Here is a 14,508-nt window from a genome sequence, read left to right as displayed (position 1 = left end):
TCCTGCACTCCAGCCTGGGTGACAGAGCGAGATCTTGACTTCTGAAAAAAAGAAAAGAAAAGAAAGAATAAGGGGACGAGTCAGCCCTTAGGGCTAGGGTGTCATTTGGCTGCTGGTGTGACTGCAGCCTGCAAGGGGAAGACAGGTGTGGGTGGTCAGGGTTTCCTCAGCAGGGTCTGTGCCAAGCTGGGACAAAGGCAGGTGGCCCTGGGTCACCCTGGTGCCCTCCTTGCTGGCCGAGTGCTTTTCCTCCTCGTTGTTGTTAGCCTGAGTGGCACCCATGTGGCACTTGGTACCACGTGCTTCAAAACAGAGCAGTTGTTGTTCCAAAGTAATTCACAGAAATTTCTACATTCATTTATTCATTGATTTGTTCATTCATTCAGAGACAGGGTCTTACTCTGTTGCCCAGTCTGGAGTGCAGTCACAGCTCACTGCAACCTTGAACTCAGGCTCAAGCGATCCTTCCTCCTGAACTCCTAGGCTCAAGCGATCCTCCTCAGCCCTCCTGAGTAGCTATAACTACAAGCATGTGACATTATACCCAGCTAATTTTGTATGTTTTTGTGGAGACTGGGGTCTTGCTTTGTTGCCTAGGCTGGTCTCAAACTCCTGGGCTCAAGCAATCCTCCTGCGTCAGCTTCCCAGAGTGCTATGATTACAGGCGTGAGCCATCACATCCAGCCAGAAATTTCTACTTTAAAAAAACTATTGGGCTGGTTATGGTGGCTCACACCTGTAACCCAGCACTTTGGGAGGCCAAGGTAGGTGGATCATCTGAGGTCAGGAGTTTGAGACCAGCCTGACCAATATGGTGAAACCCCATCTCTACCAAAAATACAAAAATTAGCTGGGCATGGTGGCAGGTGCCTGTAGTCCCACCTACGTGGGAGGCTGAGGCAGGAGAATTGCTTGAACTCGGGAGGTGGAGGTTGCAGTGAGCTGAGATTGTACCACTGCGTTCCAGTCTGGGTGACAAAGCGAGACTCCATCTCAAAAAAAAAAAAAACGGCCGGGCGCGGTGGCTCAAGCCTGTAATCCCAGCACTTTGGGAGGCCGAGGCGGGTGGATCACGAGGTCAAGAGATCGAGACCATCCTGGTCAACATTGTGAAACCCCGTCTCTACTAATACAAAAAAATTAGCTGGGCATGGTGGCGCGTGCCTGTAATCCCAGCTACTCGGGAGGCTGAGGCAGGAGAATTGCCTGAACCCAGGAGGCGGAGGTTGCGGTGAGCCGAGATCGCGCCATTGCACTCCAGCCTGGGTAACAAGAGTGAAACTCCGTCTCAAAAAAAAAACACAAAAAAAAACAAAAAAAAACAAAAAACAAACCTACCATAACGGTGACTTTCCCCCGCATTATGTTTTTTGTTGTATTTCTCTCAAGGTTGGTCTGCTGTCCCATGCAGTGGCCACCAGCTGCGTGTAGCAGCTTAAATGTTAATGCATTAAAATTAAATAAAAGGGGACATTGAGCTCCTCAACTGCACAGGCCACATTCCAGGTGCTCAGCAGGCTGTGACGTTGCACCTGGCAGATGCAGAGTGTTCCCAACATCGGAAAAAGTTCCATCAGCAGCGTGGGTCAGGGCATTGGGTGGTGCGTTTTACTTGATTTTGGCCTTAGGACCTTTGGCGATATTATAGTAGAATAATTAAGGGCCGTGCGGTACGCATGTGTGTGATTTCCACTCTTCCCACAAAGAATAGACTCCAACGGACTTGAATCTAGAAACCAGTTTGGAGCTCTCCTCACTCCTGGCTTTCCTGTGGAAGAAGCTTATTCAGGGAAAGCTTATTCAGTCCGCTCTTTCCCCACCCCCAGGTGTGACCTGCAGGCCTCCACCTGTCCGGGACAGGCAGGACTGTGGGCTCTGGGAATCAAATGGAATACACACTTGTCCCACTGCTGCCAGCTGGGTGTCCTGGGGCCAGTGTGTCACCTGTCTGTGACTCAGCTTTTCATGTGTAGAATGGGTTGGAAAAGTACTCGGTGTGGCTGTTTTAAGGATGAAGGTTCTTAGCTGCACTAGCAAAACAGCCGCAGTGTCGCAAGTGTCTGCTCACTGGGAGGGAGGCTGCCTCCCTAACCGGCCTCTGCTCCACAGGCCTTCCTGGATGCTCTGCAGAACCAGGCTGAGGCCAGCAGCAAGATCATTGGCCAGTTTGGAGTGGGTTTCTACTCGGCCTTCATGGTGGCCGACAGAGTGGAGGTCTATTCCCGCTCAGCATCCCCGGGGAGCCCGGGTTACCAGTGGCTTTCAGACGGGTGAGTGACGAACATCGCCTGATAGGCAGCTCAAGGCTGAGCTGGAGCCCTTACCATGGAGTTTGGAAAGGGTCGGATTCAGAAAACCCACACAGGCATTTTCTGGGCTTTTTATGTGAAATCTGACTCTCTGGCTTTGAGGAGACAGTGACTGACTTTTGTGGCTCCAAGTGGCCCAGGGCGCCTCTGTGGTCCCGTGTGGTTGGTGACCACTCCGCTGGGGAAGGCAGGCCCGTCCCTCGCTGAGCTCTCTCCTCAGTGGCTGGGCTGCAGAACTGGCCTCTCGCCCGGTGGCCCCTCCGCAGCCTCCTGTGACTGACCTTCTGCGAGAGCTCATTGTGCTTCCTCCCGGCCCTGGCATTTCCCCTCTTTGCCTCCCTAGCCCACCTCCACCTCTGTCGGGTGCAGAGCCTGCTTGGGGCTTTTTAGTGCGTGAGCTGCTTCCAGCCAGACGAGGTGTCCTCCCTCCATGACACCATGTTCCGCAGTGTGCAGTATGCTCATCTTCACTCCCTCGTCTCCCAAAACTAACATTCCTGTTTAATTCCATGAGTGCAGGGCTCAGTAAACTCAGACCAAGGCATCAACACGGCCCCATGGGGGATTTCCACCTCCTGTGCTTCTGAGATGGTTTTCTGCTCTTCTAAGGGGGCGCTTTCCCCTATCCCGCCCTTTGTTTCTGCCCCCGGGCATCTGGCACCGATTTGGAGCTGGGCCAGGTCCCCATAGTGCCCCAGGCCCGCTTTTGGGATAAGCCCAGGAGCTTCTTCTAAGTCCAGCGTCGGTGGAGGACTCTCCCCCCCACCCCCGCCCAAGAGAACGAGGAGAGTTCTGTGCCGCCTGGCACGGGCCCTTGTTCTTGATAGGCATTCGATGGCCTGAGTGGTGCCCTGGGGTCAGAAATGGGCAGTTGAGGGTGTGCTCTGTGTTGTTTTGGGCTCTGCCTGTGAAACCATAGGGAACCCCTGGAGTCCCATTTGGGAGGCGTCCCAGCGTTTCATCCAGCTGGCTCTTCCTTTTCTTAGCTCCGGAGTGTTTGAAATCACGGAAGCTTCAGGAGTTAGAACTGGGACGAAAATCATCATCCACCTGAAATCCGACTGCAGGGAGTTTGCCACTGAGGCCCGGGTGCGAGGTGAGCAGGAGCCCAGGCCCAGGCTCGCTCTGGGATCCATGTGTGGCCTGGAGGCCACCGGGTCAGCAGGCATTTTCCCAGGTTCTGTCTGCACAAGGGGCACTTGGGCAGAGCTGCAAAGAGCTGTGCTGCTGCGGGACTGGGCGGGGGCTGCCCGCTGGGGCTGCGCTGCCCCAAGCTCCTGCTGGTTCTGTGTGGTGGGACTGGAAGGAAGCTGGCCTGGCGGAGGCGGGCCTTGTTCTCCTTTCTCCCTCTGCGTGGACCTTGGCCATTAGTGCACCTGGGGGGTTGGCGCAATCCTGTCCGAGGGTGGCCTTCCCTCTCCATGTCCTGCGGGACACTCGGGGAGGCCCTCAGTACCCTCAGGAGTCAGCCCAGAAAGCCACGTTCCAGCCACAAGCCAGCATCGTGGTGTCACAGCAGCCGGGTTGTCCATAGATGTGGTTCTCACTCAGGCTCCACTGCGGCCCCTGTGAGACTGGTTGGAGGACAGATGTCCCCGCTGTGCCCCATTTCTTTACTTGTGAAGTGAGCGCAGCATGGAGGACCCTCACCGGCAGGCTGGCGGTTAGGCTGGAGCTGCTGCAAAGCTTGCGTTTCCAGAAGCATCATAGATGCAGTATGGTTTTTTTTGTTCCTTCCAGATGTGGTGACGAAGTATAGCAACTTCGTCAGCTTCCCCTTGTACCTGAACGGAAAGCGGATGAACACCTTGCAGGTGATCCCCGAGCTCCTCCACATGGCGATGAATCTTTACATTTCAGGGCTGGGGGCAGAGATGAGCCCGGGGGATGCGGCCCAGAGTCACAGGGCGAGCTGCTCTGTGGAGATGAGCCCTGGGTGTGGGGATGAGGCAGAGGCCCAGCCCCTGTGCACTGGGCAGCTGGGGTCAGGGACCAGGGTTCACTGAGGCATAATGCCCATCCAGTTGGGTCACCCCGTGAGTGCGTAGCCAGTGGTGTTCACTGCAGCCACAGAGCTGTGCAACCACCTTGCATCAATTCCAGAACATCCCATCACCCCAAAAAGCAGCCCTGTCCCCACCACCCATCCCCCAGCCACAGCAGCCACGGTTTCCTTTCTGTCCGTTGTGCCGCCTGTTCCGGACATTTCTCCTGGTTGGAGTCATGTGACACGCTGTCCTCAGTGACTGGCTTCCCCGCTCGAGGTTCAGTCGTGGTGCAGCATGGCTCATGCTCTCTCATGGCCCACACTTTATTGTTCAGCCCGCCCCTGCTGAGCAGTGTCGTCCTCTCCCACAGGCCACCTCAGGGCCCGCTGGTCCTCCTGACTTACTCTCCGGGGAGCTCCTGCCCCAGAGCCCTGCGTGTCTCCCCTGCACAGCCCAACGGTGGGGCTGGAGAGGGATCTACACCTGAGACCATCACCCGTCTGTCCCGGGAGCCTGTTCAGGGTCAGATGCTGCACTAGCTTAGGCCAGCCATCGTGGTTAGGAAGATGCATGTGGTAAACATGACAGCCTCCCCCGTCGATCTCTGTTTCCAGGCCATCTGGATGATGGACCCCAAGGACATCGGCGAGTGGCAGCATGAGGAGTTCTACCGTTACATTGCACAGGCTTACGACAGGCCCCGCTACACCCTGCACTATAAGACGGACGCGCCGCTCAACATCCGTAGCATCTTCTACGTGCCGGACACGGTGAGGTGCTGCAGTAGGCCCACAGCCCTCAGGGTGACTCTGTTGTCCCCCTGGGGCTAGGGTGTCCCCCACGGCCACAGGGCTTTCAGCTCTGCAGATGTCACGATTAACATGGCAGCATGATGGCACAAGAAACATAGGTAGTGCCAGTCACGGCGGCTCGATCCTGTCATCCCAGCACTTTGGGAGGCTGAGGAGGGTGGATCACTTGAACCCGGGAGTTCTGGCCCAGCCTGGCCAACATAGTGAGACTACAACTCTGAAAAAAGAACAAAAGAATTGATGCCTCTCGGTGGGTGAACGCAGAGGTTTTCTCTCTCAAGGGACACACATGGCGAGGGAGGGATTGATGGACGTCTTAGTGCAGGCCTGGGTGTGGGCTCGTGGACTGGGCTGTGCCTGGGGAGGGGCCCTCAGAGCCTCGCTTCACTGGCTTGGATGCTGTTCCACCTGGCGCTTTGGGAAGGGCCTGTGGTCTGCTGCTGCACTGGCTGCTCTGTGCTTCCTCAAGTCCCCTCCGACTCTCCCGGTTCCCTTGACCACACTGAAGGTTCCACAAACCCTGCCATAAGGAGACCTATTTGGGGCTGAGAGCCAGCCTGTCCCGCCCCCAGGCTTTCCTGTCCTTGTCTGCCTGGAACTCTCGTCATGTCCCGCAAAGTTAGCGTTTGTCTTAGAAAGAGCCACCCCAGGTGTGGTCTCCTGGGGCCACACCTGCATTTTAATCGGATCCCCCATGATGCGGTGCAAGGCCCGAGTCAGGAATTGCCAATGTGGAGCAGGTGTTGGCAGCCATGTTCCATGAGGCTCAAACAGGAGATGGCCCTGGCTTTTCATGCCTGGCCTCCAGGGTGAGGAAATAGCACCACCCATGCTGCCCGCCCCCCTCCCCCCAGCACAGGGCTGGGTCCCCTGAGCTGCGTAGACACTGAAACTTGAATTTTATCTCTTTCACACGTCACGAGATACTTCTTTTTGAAATCTTTTCTCAACCATTTGAAAGTGTAAAAACTACTCTCAGTCTACACAGAAGTAGGCAGTGAGCCAGATTTGGCCGGTGGGCTCTTTGCTGACCTCTGACCTGTAGCGGGGTTTGACTGTGTTCAGGGGTATGTGCAAGGCTCGCTTTGTTGTGTCCTTCTTAGTGGGTGGGCTGGGGAGAGCAACAGCTGCCAGAGAAGACCCTTGGCCCCTGCAGAGCCACGGTGTGGAGCGTTGTGGGGCCCCTGGACACTGGGCTTTGGCTCAGACCAGATGTGGGAGGGCGGGCATGGTGAGGAGAGGAACAGGCGCTAGACTCGTCGCATCCGCCCTCACCTCTCAGCCAGAGTCTGCCTGGGGAGAGTCAGTGCTGCATGATGGCATCCTCTCCTCATCCCCAGAAACCATCCGTGTTTGATGTGAGCCGGGAGTTGGGCTCCAGCATCGCACTGTACAGCCGCAAAGTCCTCATCCAGACCAAGGCCACAGACATTCTGCCCAAGTGGCTGCGCTTCATCCGAGGTACGACACCCAGAGCCCCAGTCCATGAGCGGAGCCCGTGTGGCCCAGTGTCGCTTGCTGCATCTGTGAGGCACCTTGCTGATCCTGTTCTCATTGGCCACCCACCGCTGTGGGCCTGCATGCTAGCCGTGTTTACACGCCCTGGGAGCTGCCCTGTGCCCCCGTGCACATGGCTGATCTTGGAGGAAGCACTAGGGTGTTCAGATTGAGGTCTTTCCAGGTATGCGGATATTGTGTGAGTTTGAGATGTATATGTGAGTTGTGTTACGTTTGAGTGAGATTATAGTTGAAGAAAGGCTTCAGTATTTGAGCCTTGGTACACAGAGGTGCAAGCCATCCCTGATAGTTAAAATTTTTTTATTTTTTTGAGACGGTGTTGTGCTCTGTCACCCAGGCTGGAGTGCAGTGGTGCTGTTACTGCTCACTGCAACCTCCGCCTTATGGGTTCAGTAGATTCTCCTGCCTCAGCCTGTTGAGTAGCTGGGATTACAGGCACACGCCACCACGCCCGACTAATTTTTGTATTTTTAGTAGAGACAGGGTTTCACCATGTTGGCCAGGCTGGTCTCAAACTCCTGACCTCGTGATGCACCTGCCTCAGCATCCCAAAGTGCTGGGATTACAGGCATGAGCCACTGCGCCCATCCCAGAGTTAAGATTTTTAACGTGTAGCCCAGGCTGTCATTTTCCAAGTGTATCCCAAGGCTGGCCCAGCCACCCACACGGCCCGGGTCACTGTTCTGTTCTGGGAGGTGGCAGGACGTAGAGGAAGCTCCGCTGGTGCTGCCTCCCTGCTTCCCGCTTAGCACACGTGCTGGGTTGAAGGCAGGTTGTGAAGATGAAGGGCAGGTTAATGGGGGAATGTTAGGTGGTGTGGAGGAACAGTGGCCCTGGGAGAACCTGATCGCTGTGTCTCCCAGGTGTGGTGGACAGTGAGGACATTCCCCTGAACCTCAGTCGGGAGCTGCTGCAGGAGAGTGCACTCATCAGGTGAGCCTTGGGCTGGGGGGAGAGGACCCTGCTGGAGACAAGGCCCCTACCCGCTCCTTTGCCCCCAGAGGGCCCTAGCCATGGCCCATGTAGCTGAGCAGAGGTGGGTGGGGAAGCCTGGCCCTCAGGAGCCCTCCAGGTGCTGGCCTGGCCTCTGAGGTCTGTAGTCCAGAAGAACGTGGGGGTGGCTGGTCACTGCCGAGGCTGGAGTCTGCACAGGGCAGGGGTCGCAGAGCCAGACCTGCCCACCTGTGCCCCGGGACAGGGTTGTGACTGTGACCCTGCAGCAGGCCTGCCCTGTGTGGAGGGGACTCCTCCAGTGCGCTGGCTCCCAGTTCTCCATTGGTAGCTGTGACTGCCCCAATCTGGCCCCAGGCTCACCAGATAGTCTTTATTCAAAACTTCGCTTATTGGCTTTTTTCCCCCTGATGCAAGTAATGTTCCTTATTAGAGCACACTCACCTCACCTCTGCTCTCACCTAGAGATAACCACTGTTGACAGTTTAGGGTGGGGTAGATTGGCCGCCACGTAGGGCAGGCTTCAGAGATAGCCTGTAGGGTGAGTACTCAGCTGGAATTAGGAGCCCAGCACCTGCAGCAGGCCATGGAACGGGCCTTGTTGGAGCCCCCGCCCGCCTGCAGTGCATTCCACCGCCGGTTTCTCTCCAGCATTGGAGTGGAGGCGGCTTGTTGGATAGAGGACAAGACTTGGTAGTTGGTGTGGGTTTGGGCCGCGCTGTGGGGATGGTGAGAGGCCCACACCAAGAGGCACTGGCCCCGAGGGAGTCACAGTCTGTCATGTGCCGTGGGCAGGAGCAGGTCTGGGGAGACAGTGGGCAGTGTAATTTCCTGCCCGGTGAGCTCATGCCCAGCCCTGCACAGGCCACACTGGGCTGCAGTAACCTCCTGACTCACTTTCGGAGGCAGAGCGACAGAGATTGTTTTCAAGCAGGCCACGGTGATAGTTTTATTGGTTGACTGATAGGGTCTTGCTGTGTCGTGCAGTGGTGTGGTCATGGCTAACTGCAGCCCCAACCTCTCAGGCTCAAGCAGACCTCCTGCCTCAGCCTCCCAAGTAGCTGGGACTACAGGTTCGAGCCACCTTGCAAGGCTAATTTTTTGTATTTTTTGTGGAGTCAGGAACTCACTATGTTGCCCAGGCTGGTCTTGAACTCCAGGGCTCAAGTGATCCTTTGGCCTCAGCCTCCCAGAGTGCTGGGATTCTAGGTGTGAGCCACTGCACCTGGCCACTTAGATTTTTTTTTTCACACAATTGAATTCATAATGCTTATACTCTCTGTTTCTTATTTTCTTTCTTTTTTTTTACAAAAAAATAATATGGAACGTTTGATGAATTTGCGTGTCATCCTTGCGCAGGGGCCATACTAATCTTCTCTGTATCGTTCCACTTTTAGTATATGTGCTGCCGAAGCGAGCGCTGTTTCCTATTTTCTACCTAGTTTATTTGCCGCACTTCCCATGTCATTTTTTGGAAGCACTTCTCATTGCTAATCATGGTATTCCGTGACCTATTGTAGTTTCCTGACGGAGTCCCTCGGGCCATCTCGCTGTCGCTGCTGGTGTGACGCTGCAGTGCACATGTTGGTCTTTGTTCTGAAATCTTTACCTGCAGCTGTATTTCCTTAGGATAGAAAACCAGGGGTGGGGTTACTTGGTCAGAGGGTTTAACATTTAACTGTATAAAAGGTATTTTCCCTGCTGACTACAGGTGTTTCATAATCAATAAAAAAGGGACCTCAGTCCTTACTACCGCCTGCACAGCCATGCTGGCTCCTGACAGCGGGCCCCCCGCCTCACTGCTGACACGACCGCAGTGCAGCAGATGTGCTGACCGCAGCAGGATGCATCCCCACCCCATAACAGTGATGCGCTCTTTGGTGTATTGACCCTGTATGCTTCGAGTGTGCCTGTGGGTTACTGGTGATCTGTCCAGTGTTTCAGTTCACTTCAGTGAAGAGGGTGTGGGGCTGGCACCTGCAAGAAAATTATTGCTGGTGCTGGAGTTTTCCCCACCCTTTGTCCATCCCCATCACCCCACACAGGAGTGACCACGGGAGGGGAGGTTCCAGGCACAGTGTCCCTGGGCTAGATGAGGAAAAGGACACCCTTGGAACTGGGGACTCATCTGACCTCGTCTGGGAAGCAGGAGCCGGGCCCTGTGGAGAGGGGGCTCCTGGTGTCCCTGTGGGCCCAGGTGGCTGTGTTCGTCTCCCCATTCTGAATGCATTGCAGCTGTGTTTATTGAGTATTTCTTGTCCACTGAGAACTGCTGAGCCTGCATAAATGCCTGTTTCACCCTGTGAGGGGAACCGTGAGTCCTCACTCATAGTTGTGGGAACTGAGTCACAGGGGGGTGGCACTCCTCAGGAAGAGAGCTGCACTCCTGGCTGTGGCAGGCATGCTGGCTCCCTGGTGGTGCCTGAAGCTGCAGAGAAGGGGTTCTCATCCCAGCTTGTGGTTGTCAAAAGCTGCACTGTCAGTCTGAGAACTCATTTTGATCAGAAAAGAGTCAGGTGTAATTAGAGCTTTTGAAAGAATTACAGACTTAAAAGTTGGAAGCGTAGTACCGAGAACATGTTTTTCCTTGAACTCTGTGAGAGTAAGTTGCCATCCTGATGCCCTGTCTTGGGGTGCATTTCCAACAAACAAGGATGTCCTCCCCTTTGTAATTAACAGATGTTAATGGGGTGGTATTTTGAAGCTATGTAAATGTCACATTCTTTATGAAACTCTTATTATTATTTTTTTTTTGAGACGGAGTCTTGCTCTATCACCAGACTGAAGTGCAGTGGTGCAATCTCGGCTCACTGCAACCTCCGCCTCCTGGATTCAAGCGATTCTTCCGCCTCAGCCTCCCAAGTAGCTAGGACCACAGGCACATGCCACCATGCCCGGCTATTTTTTGTATTTTTAGTAGAGACAGGGTTTCACCATGTTGGCCAGGATGGTCTCGATCTCTTGACCTTGTGATCCGCCCACTTCGGCCTCCCAAAGTGCTGGGATTACAGGCGTGAGCCACCATGCCTGGCCAAAACTCTTAATGTATTCATATATTTACTTAAAATATTTGTGTGTTATATGTGAACTATTTATATTTGTATGGGCTGATTTCCTGTGTTATTCAAAAGTTTATAATCTGTTGCTATCATTACTAAATTATTATTTTTTGAGATGGAGTCTTACTCTGTTGCCCAGGCTAGAGTGTAGTGGCTCACTGCAGTCTCTGCCTCCCAGGTTCAAGCGATTCTCCTGCCTCAGCCTCTCCAATAGCTGGGACTATAGGCACCCACCACCATGCCCAGCTAATTTTTTTGTATTTTTAGTGGAGACAGGGTTTATTACTGCCTTATTATTGTTATAGAGACAGACTTCACATGTAGGCCAGGCTGGTCTCGAACTGCTGACCTCGAGTGATCCACCTGCCTTGGCCTCCAAAGTGCTGGGATTACAGGTATGAGTCACTGCATCTGGCCTATTGATTTTTGAGGTTCAGATGGTCCCAGTGTGACCATTGGGAGCCTCTTCATGGTTTCCTGGCCTTTTGGACAGGCCTTGGACAGATGCTGCTTTGAGGTCTTCCTCTGGTACCAGATGTTCCAGGCTCGCCTTGTACTGGACTACATCTTTTAGCCCTAGGACTACTTATTTCTCTAAGGACCCCTGGCTCCTTTTAATGGAGAATGGTATTTAGAAGCCAAGATTTGGGCACTGTGGATGTTCATCATCACCTTGGGGGTGTCAGTGTTCCCAGTCCCTCTTAGTAGATAGAGCTTAGGAATTGGGTGGGGGGAGAGGGGGGGAGGGAGAGAGAGAGAGGAGTGTGTGTTTACATACCTATACCTTTATCTCTTTCTTTTGCTCACACGGGTACCTCCAACATGAATCCATTGCTTCTGGGATGCTTTGGTCTTTCCTCTTCTTGTGTTTGAAAGTCCCTTTGGACAGTGAGAAATCTTTTTTTTTTGAGACAGATTCTCAGTCTGTCTCCTAGGCTGGAGTGCAGTGGTGCAATCTCCAGCTCACTGCAACCTCTACCTCCCAGGTTCAGGCAGTTCTCCTGCCTCAGCCCCCAAGTAGCTGGGGTTACAGGTGCCAGCTACGACGTCCAGCTAATTTTTGTATTTTTAATAGAGATGGAATTTCACCATGTTGGCCCTGCTGGTCTCGATCCACCCACCTCGGCCTCCCAAAGTGCTGCAATTACAGGCATGAGCCACCATGCCTGGTCCATTATTCGTAACACAGTTACCCATCTGACCAGTCCCCCTCCATGTAACCAGTCTGCCATCGCTGCTGCCCTCTTCTGTGGGTGTCCCCGTCACCCACTTGGGCTTTGACTCTCCACAGTGGGCTGCTTATGCCACCAGCCTGGACACGCTCCTCTGGGGTTCTTGGGCTCTGACACACATACCAGGTTCTTCCCAACCATGGCCCTGCATAGATGCCTTCTTCCCTGGGCTCTGCACCCCATCCTGGGCTACTGTCCCCCCACTCCCAGGCATGAACACATGATGCCCTGTTCATTCTGCCCTGTGGCTGAAGGACTGAGTCATAGGGGATGGAGTGGAGGAGGAAAGGCTTTAAATGAACTCTAGAGGGTTTCGTTCCATTGCTCTAGATTGTTGAAATACACTGTAATTTACCTGTTTAAAGGAAAGGCAAAATATTAAGAAGGAAATAAAAATATCCCTAATCCCACTGATAAAGTTGTTCCTAATTTATGTAATGCTGCAGTAAACATCCTGATCCCTACAATCCTAATTTTGAAAAATTAGAGGGTACATATATTCAGTATAAATCCAACGCAGGTTGTGGTGGCTCAACGCCTGTAATCCCAACACTTTGGGAGGCCAAGGCAGGTGGATCCTGAGGTCAGGAGTTTGAGACAAGTCTGGCCAACATAGTGAAACCCCATCTCTATAAAAATACAAAAAACATGAGCTGGGTGTGGTGGTGTGGGCCTGTAATCCCAGCTACTTTGGGAGGCTGAAACAGGAGAATGGCATGAACACAGGAGGCAGAGGTTGCAGTGAGCAGAGATCGTGCCACTGTACTCCAGCCTAGGAAACAGTGCAAGACTCCGTCTCAAAAAACAAATCCCAAATTACAGTGTACATACATAGTATAGACAGTGTTGCTTCTAATTATGAAAAACTGTTATGTACATGTAGAATGTACAGTCTTTTGCCTGTATCTATAGATACACTACAATTTATCTATATTGGGATTTTTCTGGTTTTTCTTGTTTTGGTTTTTTTTTTTTTTTTTTTGAGAGATTCGCTCTTGTTCCCCAGGCTGGAGTACAATGGCAAGATCTTGGCTCACCACAAGCTCTGGTTCCTGGGTTAAAGTCATTCTCCTGCCTCAACCTCTCAAGTAGCTGGGATTACATGCCTGGCTAATTTTTTTTTTTTTAAGAGACAGGGGTTCACCACGTTGGCCAGGATGGTCTCGGCCTCCCAGTATAGTGGGATTACAAGCGTGAGCCATCGTGCCTGGCCTATGCCCTGCTAATTTTTGTATTTTTAGTAGAGACGAGTTTTCTCCATGTTGGTCAGGCTGGGCTGAAACTCTCAACCTCAGGTGATCCGCCCACCTGAGCCTCCCAAAGTGCTGGGATTACAGGCGTGAGCCACCATGCCCTGCCAAAAGATGCGATTTTTTAATGGTCATTTAGCATTGCATAATTTTGCCTGTATTCTTTTGTTGAACATGAGGTTGTTCATAATTGTTATATTTGATGTGCCGCAGTGAAAATCCTGGTACAGGCTGGGCGCGGTGGCTCACGCCTGTAATCCCAGCACTTTGGGAGGCCGAAGCGGGTGGATAACGAGGTCAAGAGATCGAGACCATCCTGGTCAACATGGTGAAACCCCGTCTCTACTAAAAATACAAAAAATTAGCTGGGCATGGTGGCGCGTGCCTGTAATCCCAGCTACTCAGGAGGCTGAGGCAGGAGAATTGCCTGAACCCAGGAGGCGGAGGTTGCGGTGAGCCGAGATCACGCCCATTGCACTCCAGCCTGGGTAACAAGAGCAAAACTCCGTTTCGGAAAAAAAAAAAAAAAAAAAAAGAAAGAAAGAAAATCCTGGTTCATAAATCTTGGTGTGCTCCTGTATTTTCTAAAGTACAGTTCCCACGATTGGAACAACTGGCTTAAAGGGCGGAAGTGTTTTCCAGGCGTGGGTATCTGTCTCTTGGGGCTGCAGTTCTCCTCCCGCCTCCAGGGGGTGTGTGCGCTCCACCCTGCTGCCTCCTGCCCGGCCACTGCCTGGGGTTTCTGTCTTTCTGCTCAGGCTCTTTCCGTTGGGCCAATAGGGGTACCTTGTTTTGATTTCTTTGATTCTTAATGGGGCTGAACATTTTTTCATACCGGCTGGCTCTGTTTCATAGAAGCTGCTTATATGTGTTAAATGCATTTCTTTTCTGTAGGAAACTCCGGGATGTTTTACAGCAGAGGCTGATCAAATTCTTCGTTGATCAGAGTAAAAAAGATGCTGAGAAATATGCAAAGTTTTTTGAAGATTACGGCCTGTTCATGCGGGAGGGCATCGTGACCACTGCCGAGCAGGAGGTCAAGGTACGAGCTGCGTTCCAGGCCTTTCCCTGGGCCACCTCGTCCCTGGGGCTGCCGAGGAAGCTGATGGAGGCGTCCTCTGATGTGACGATGGTGCAGCTGGGCACCCTGCCGGGCTCTGCTGTTGAGCAGGGTGCCTGCCCAGGGCGTAGTAGACGCAGCTCCCTGGAGAGCCCGTGGGCCCTCTGGGGCAGGAGGTGCTTCCCATGCTCCCAGAGCTCCAGAAGGGGGCCTGACAGGCAGAGCAAGGCCTCTGACAATCCCCAAGTCCACCACAGTCCCTGGGGTCAGGGCCAGGCCGAGTGCCAGGAGGCCGTGGACATCAGATGGTTTGTGCCCAGCCATTTCGG

At 53.3% G+C, this 14,508-nt stretch overlaps 1 protein-coding gene and 1 non-coding gene across 5 annotated transcripts in view; one reads left to right on the top strand and one right to left on the bottom strand.

The window, feature by feature from the left end:
* Nucleotides 1-14,508, top strand: part of TRAP1 (TNF receptor associated protein 1) — a 55,299-nt gene that overhangs the window by 32,669 nt on the left and 8,122 nt on the right. For all 4 annotated transcript variants that reach the window (XM_012441829.3, XM_064362390.1, XM_064362388.1 and 1 more), the window contains 7 exons: nt 2,110-2,270; nt 3,296-3,405; nt 4,050-4,123; nt 4,912-5,067; nt 6,450-6,570; nt 7,491-7,560; nt 14,014-14,161. In XM_012441829.3, coding sequence (XP_012297252.1) covers nt 2,110-2,270; nt 3,296-3,405; nt 4,050-4,123; nt 4,912-5,067; nt 6,450-6,570; nt 7,491-7,560; nt 14,014-14,161 — 840 coding nt within the window. The remainder of the gene's footprint in view (nt 1-2,109; nt 2,271-3,295; nt 3,406-4,049; nt 4,124-4,911; nt 5,068-6,449; nt 6,571-7,490; nt 7,561-14,013; nt 14,162-14,508) is intronic.
* On the bottom strand, nt 8,893-8,999 carry LOC135269188 (U6 spliceosomal RNA). The gene has a single exon (XR_010337481.1). It is a non-coding gene; the product is annotated as a U6 spliceosomal RNA (small nuclear RNA).

This window comes from Aotus nancymaae, unplaced genomic scaffold, assembly GCF_030222135.1.
Source record: "Aotus nancymaae isolate 86718 unplaced genomic scaffold, 86718_ANA_hifiasm-v0.15.2.pri h1tg000049l, whole genome shotgun sequence".
NCBI lineage: Eukaryota > Metazoa > Chordata > Mammalia > Primates > Aotidae > Aotus > Aotus nancymaae.
Note: the sequence above shows the minus strand (reverse complement) of the source record. Positions and strands in the feature narration are given on the sequence as shown.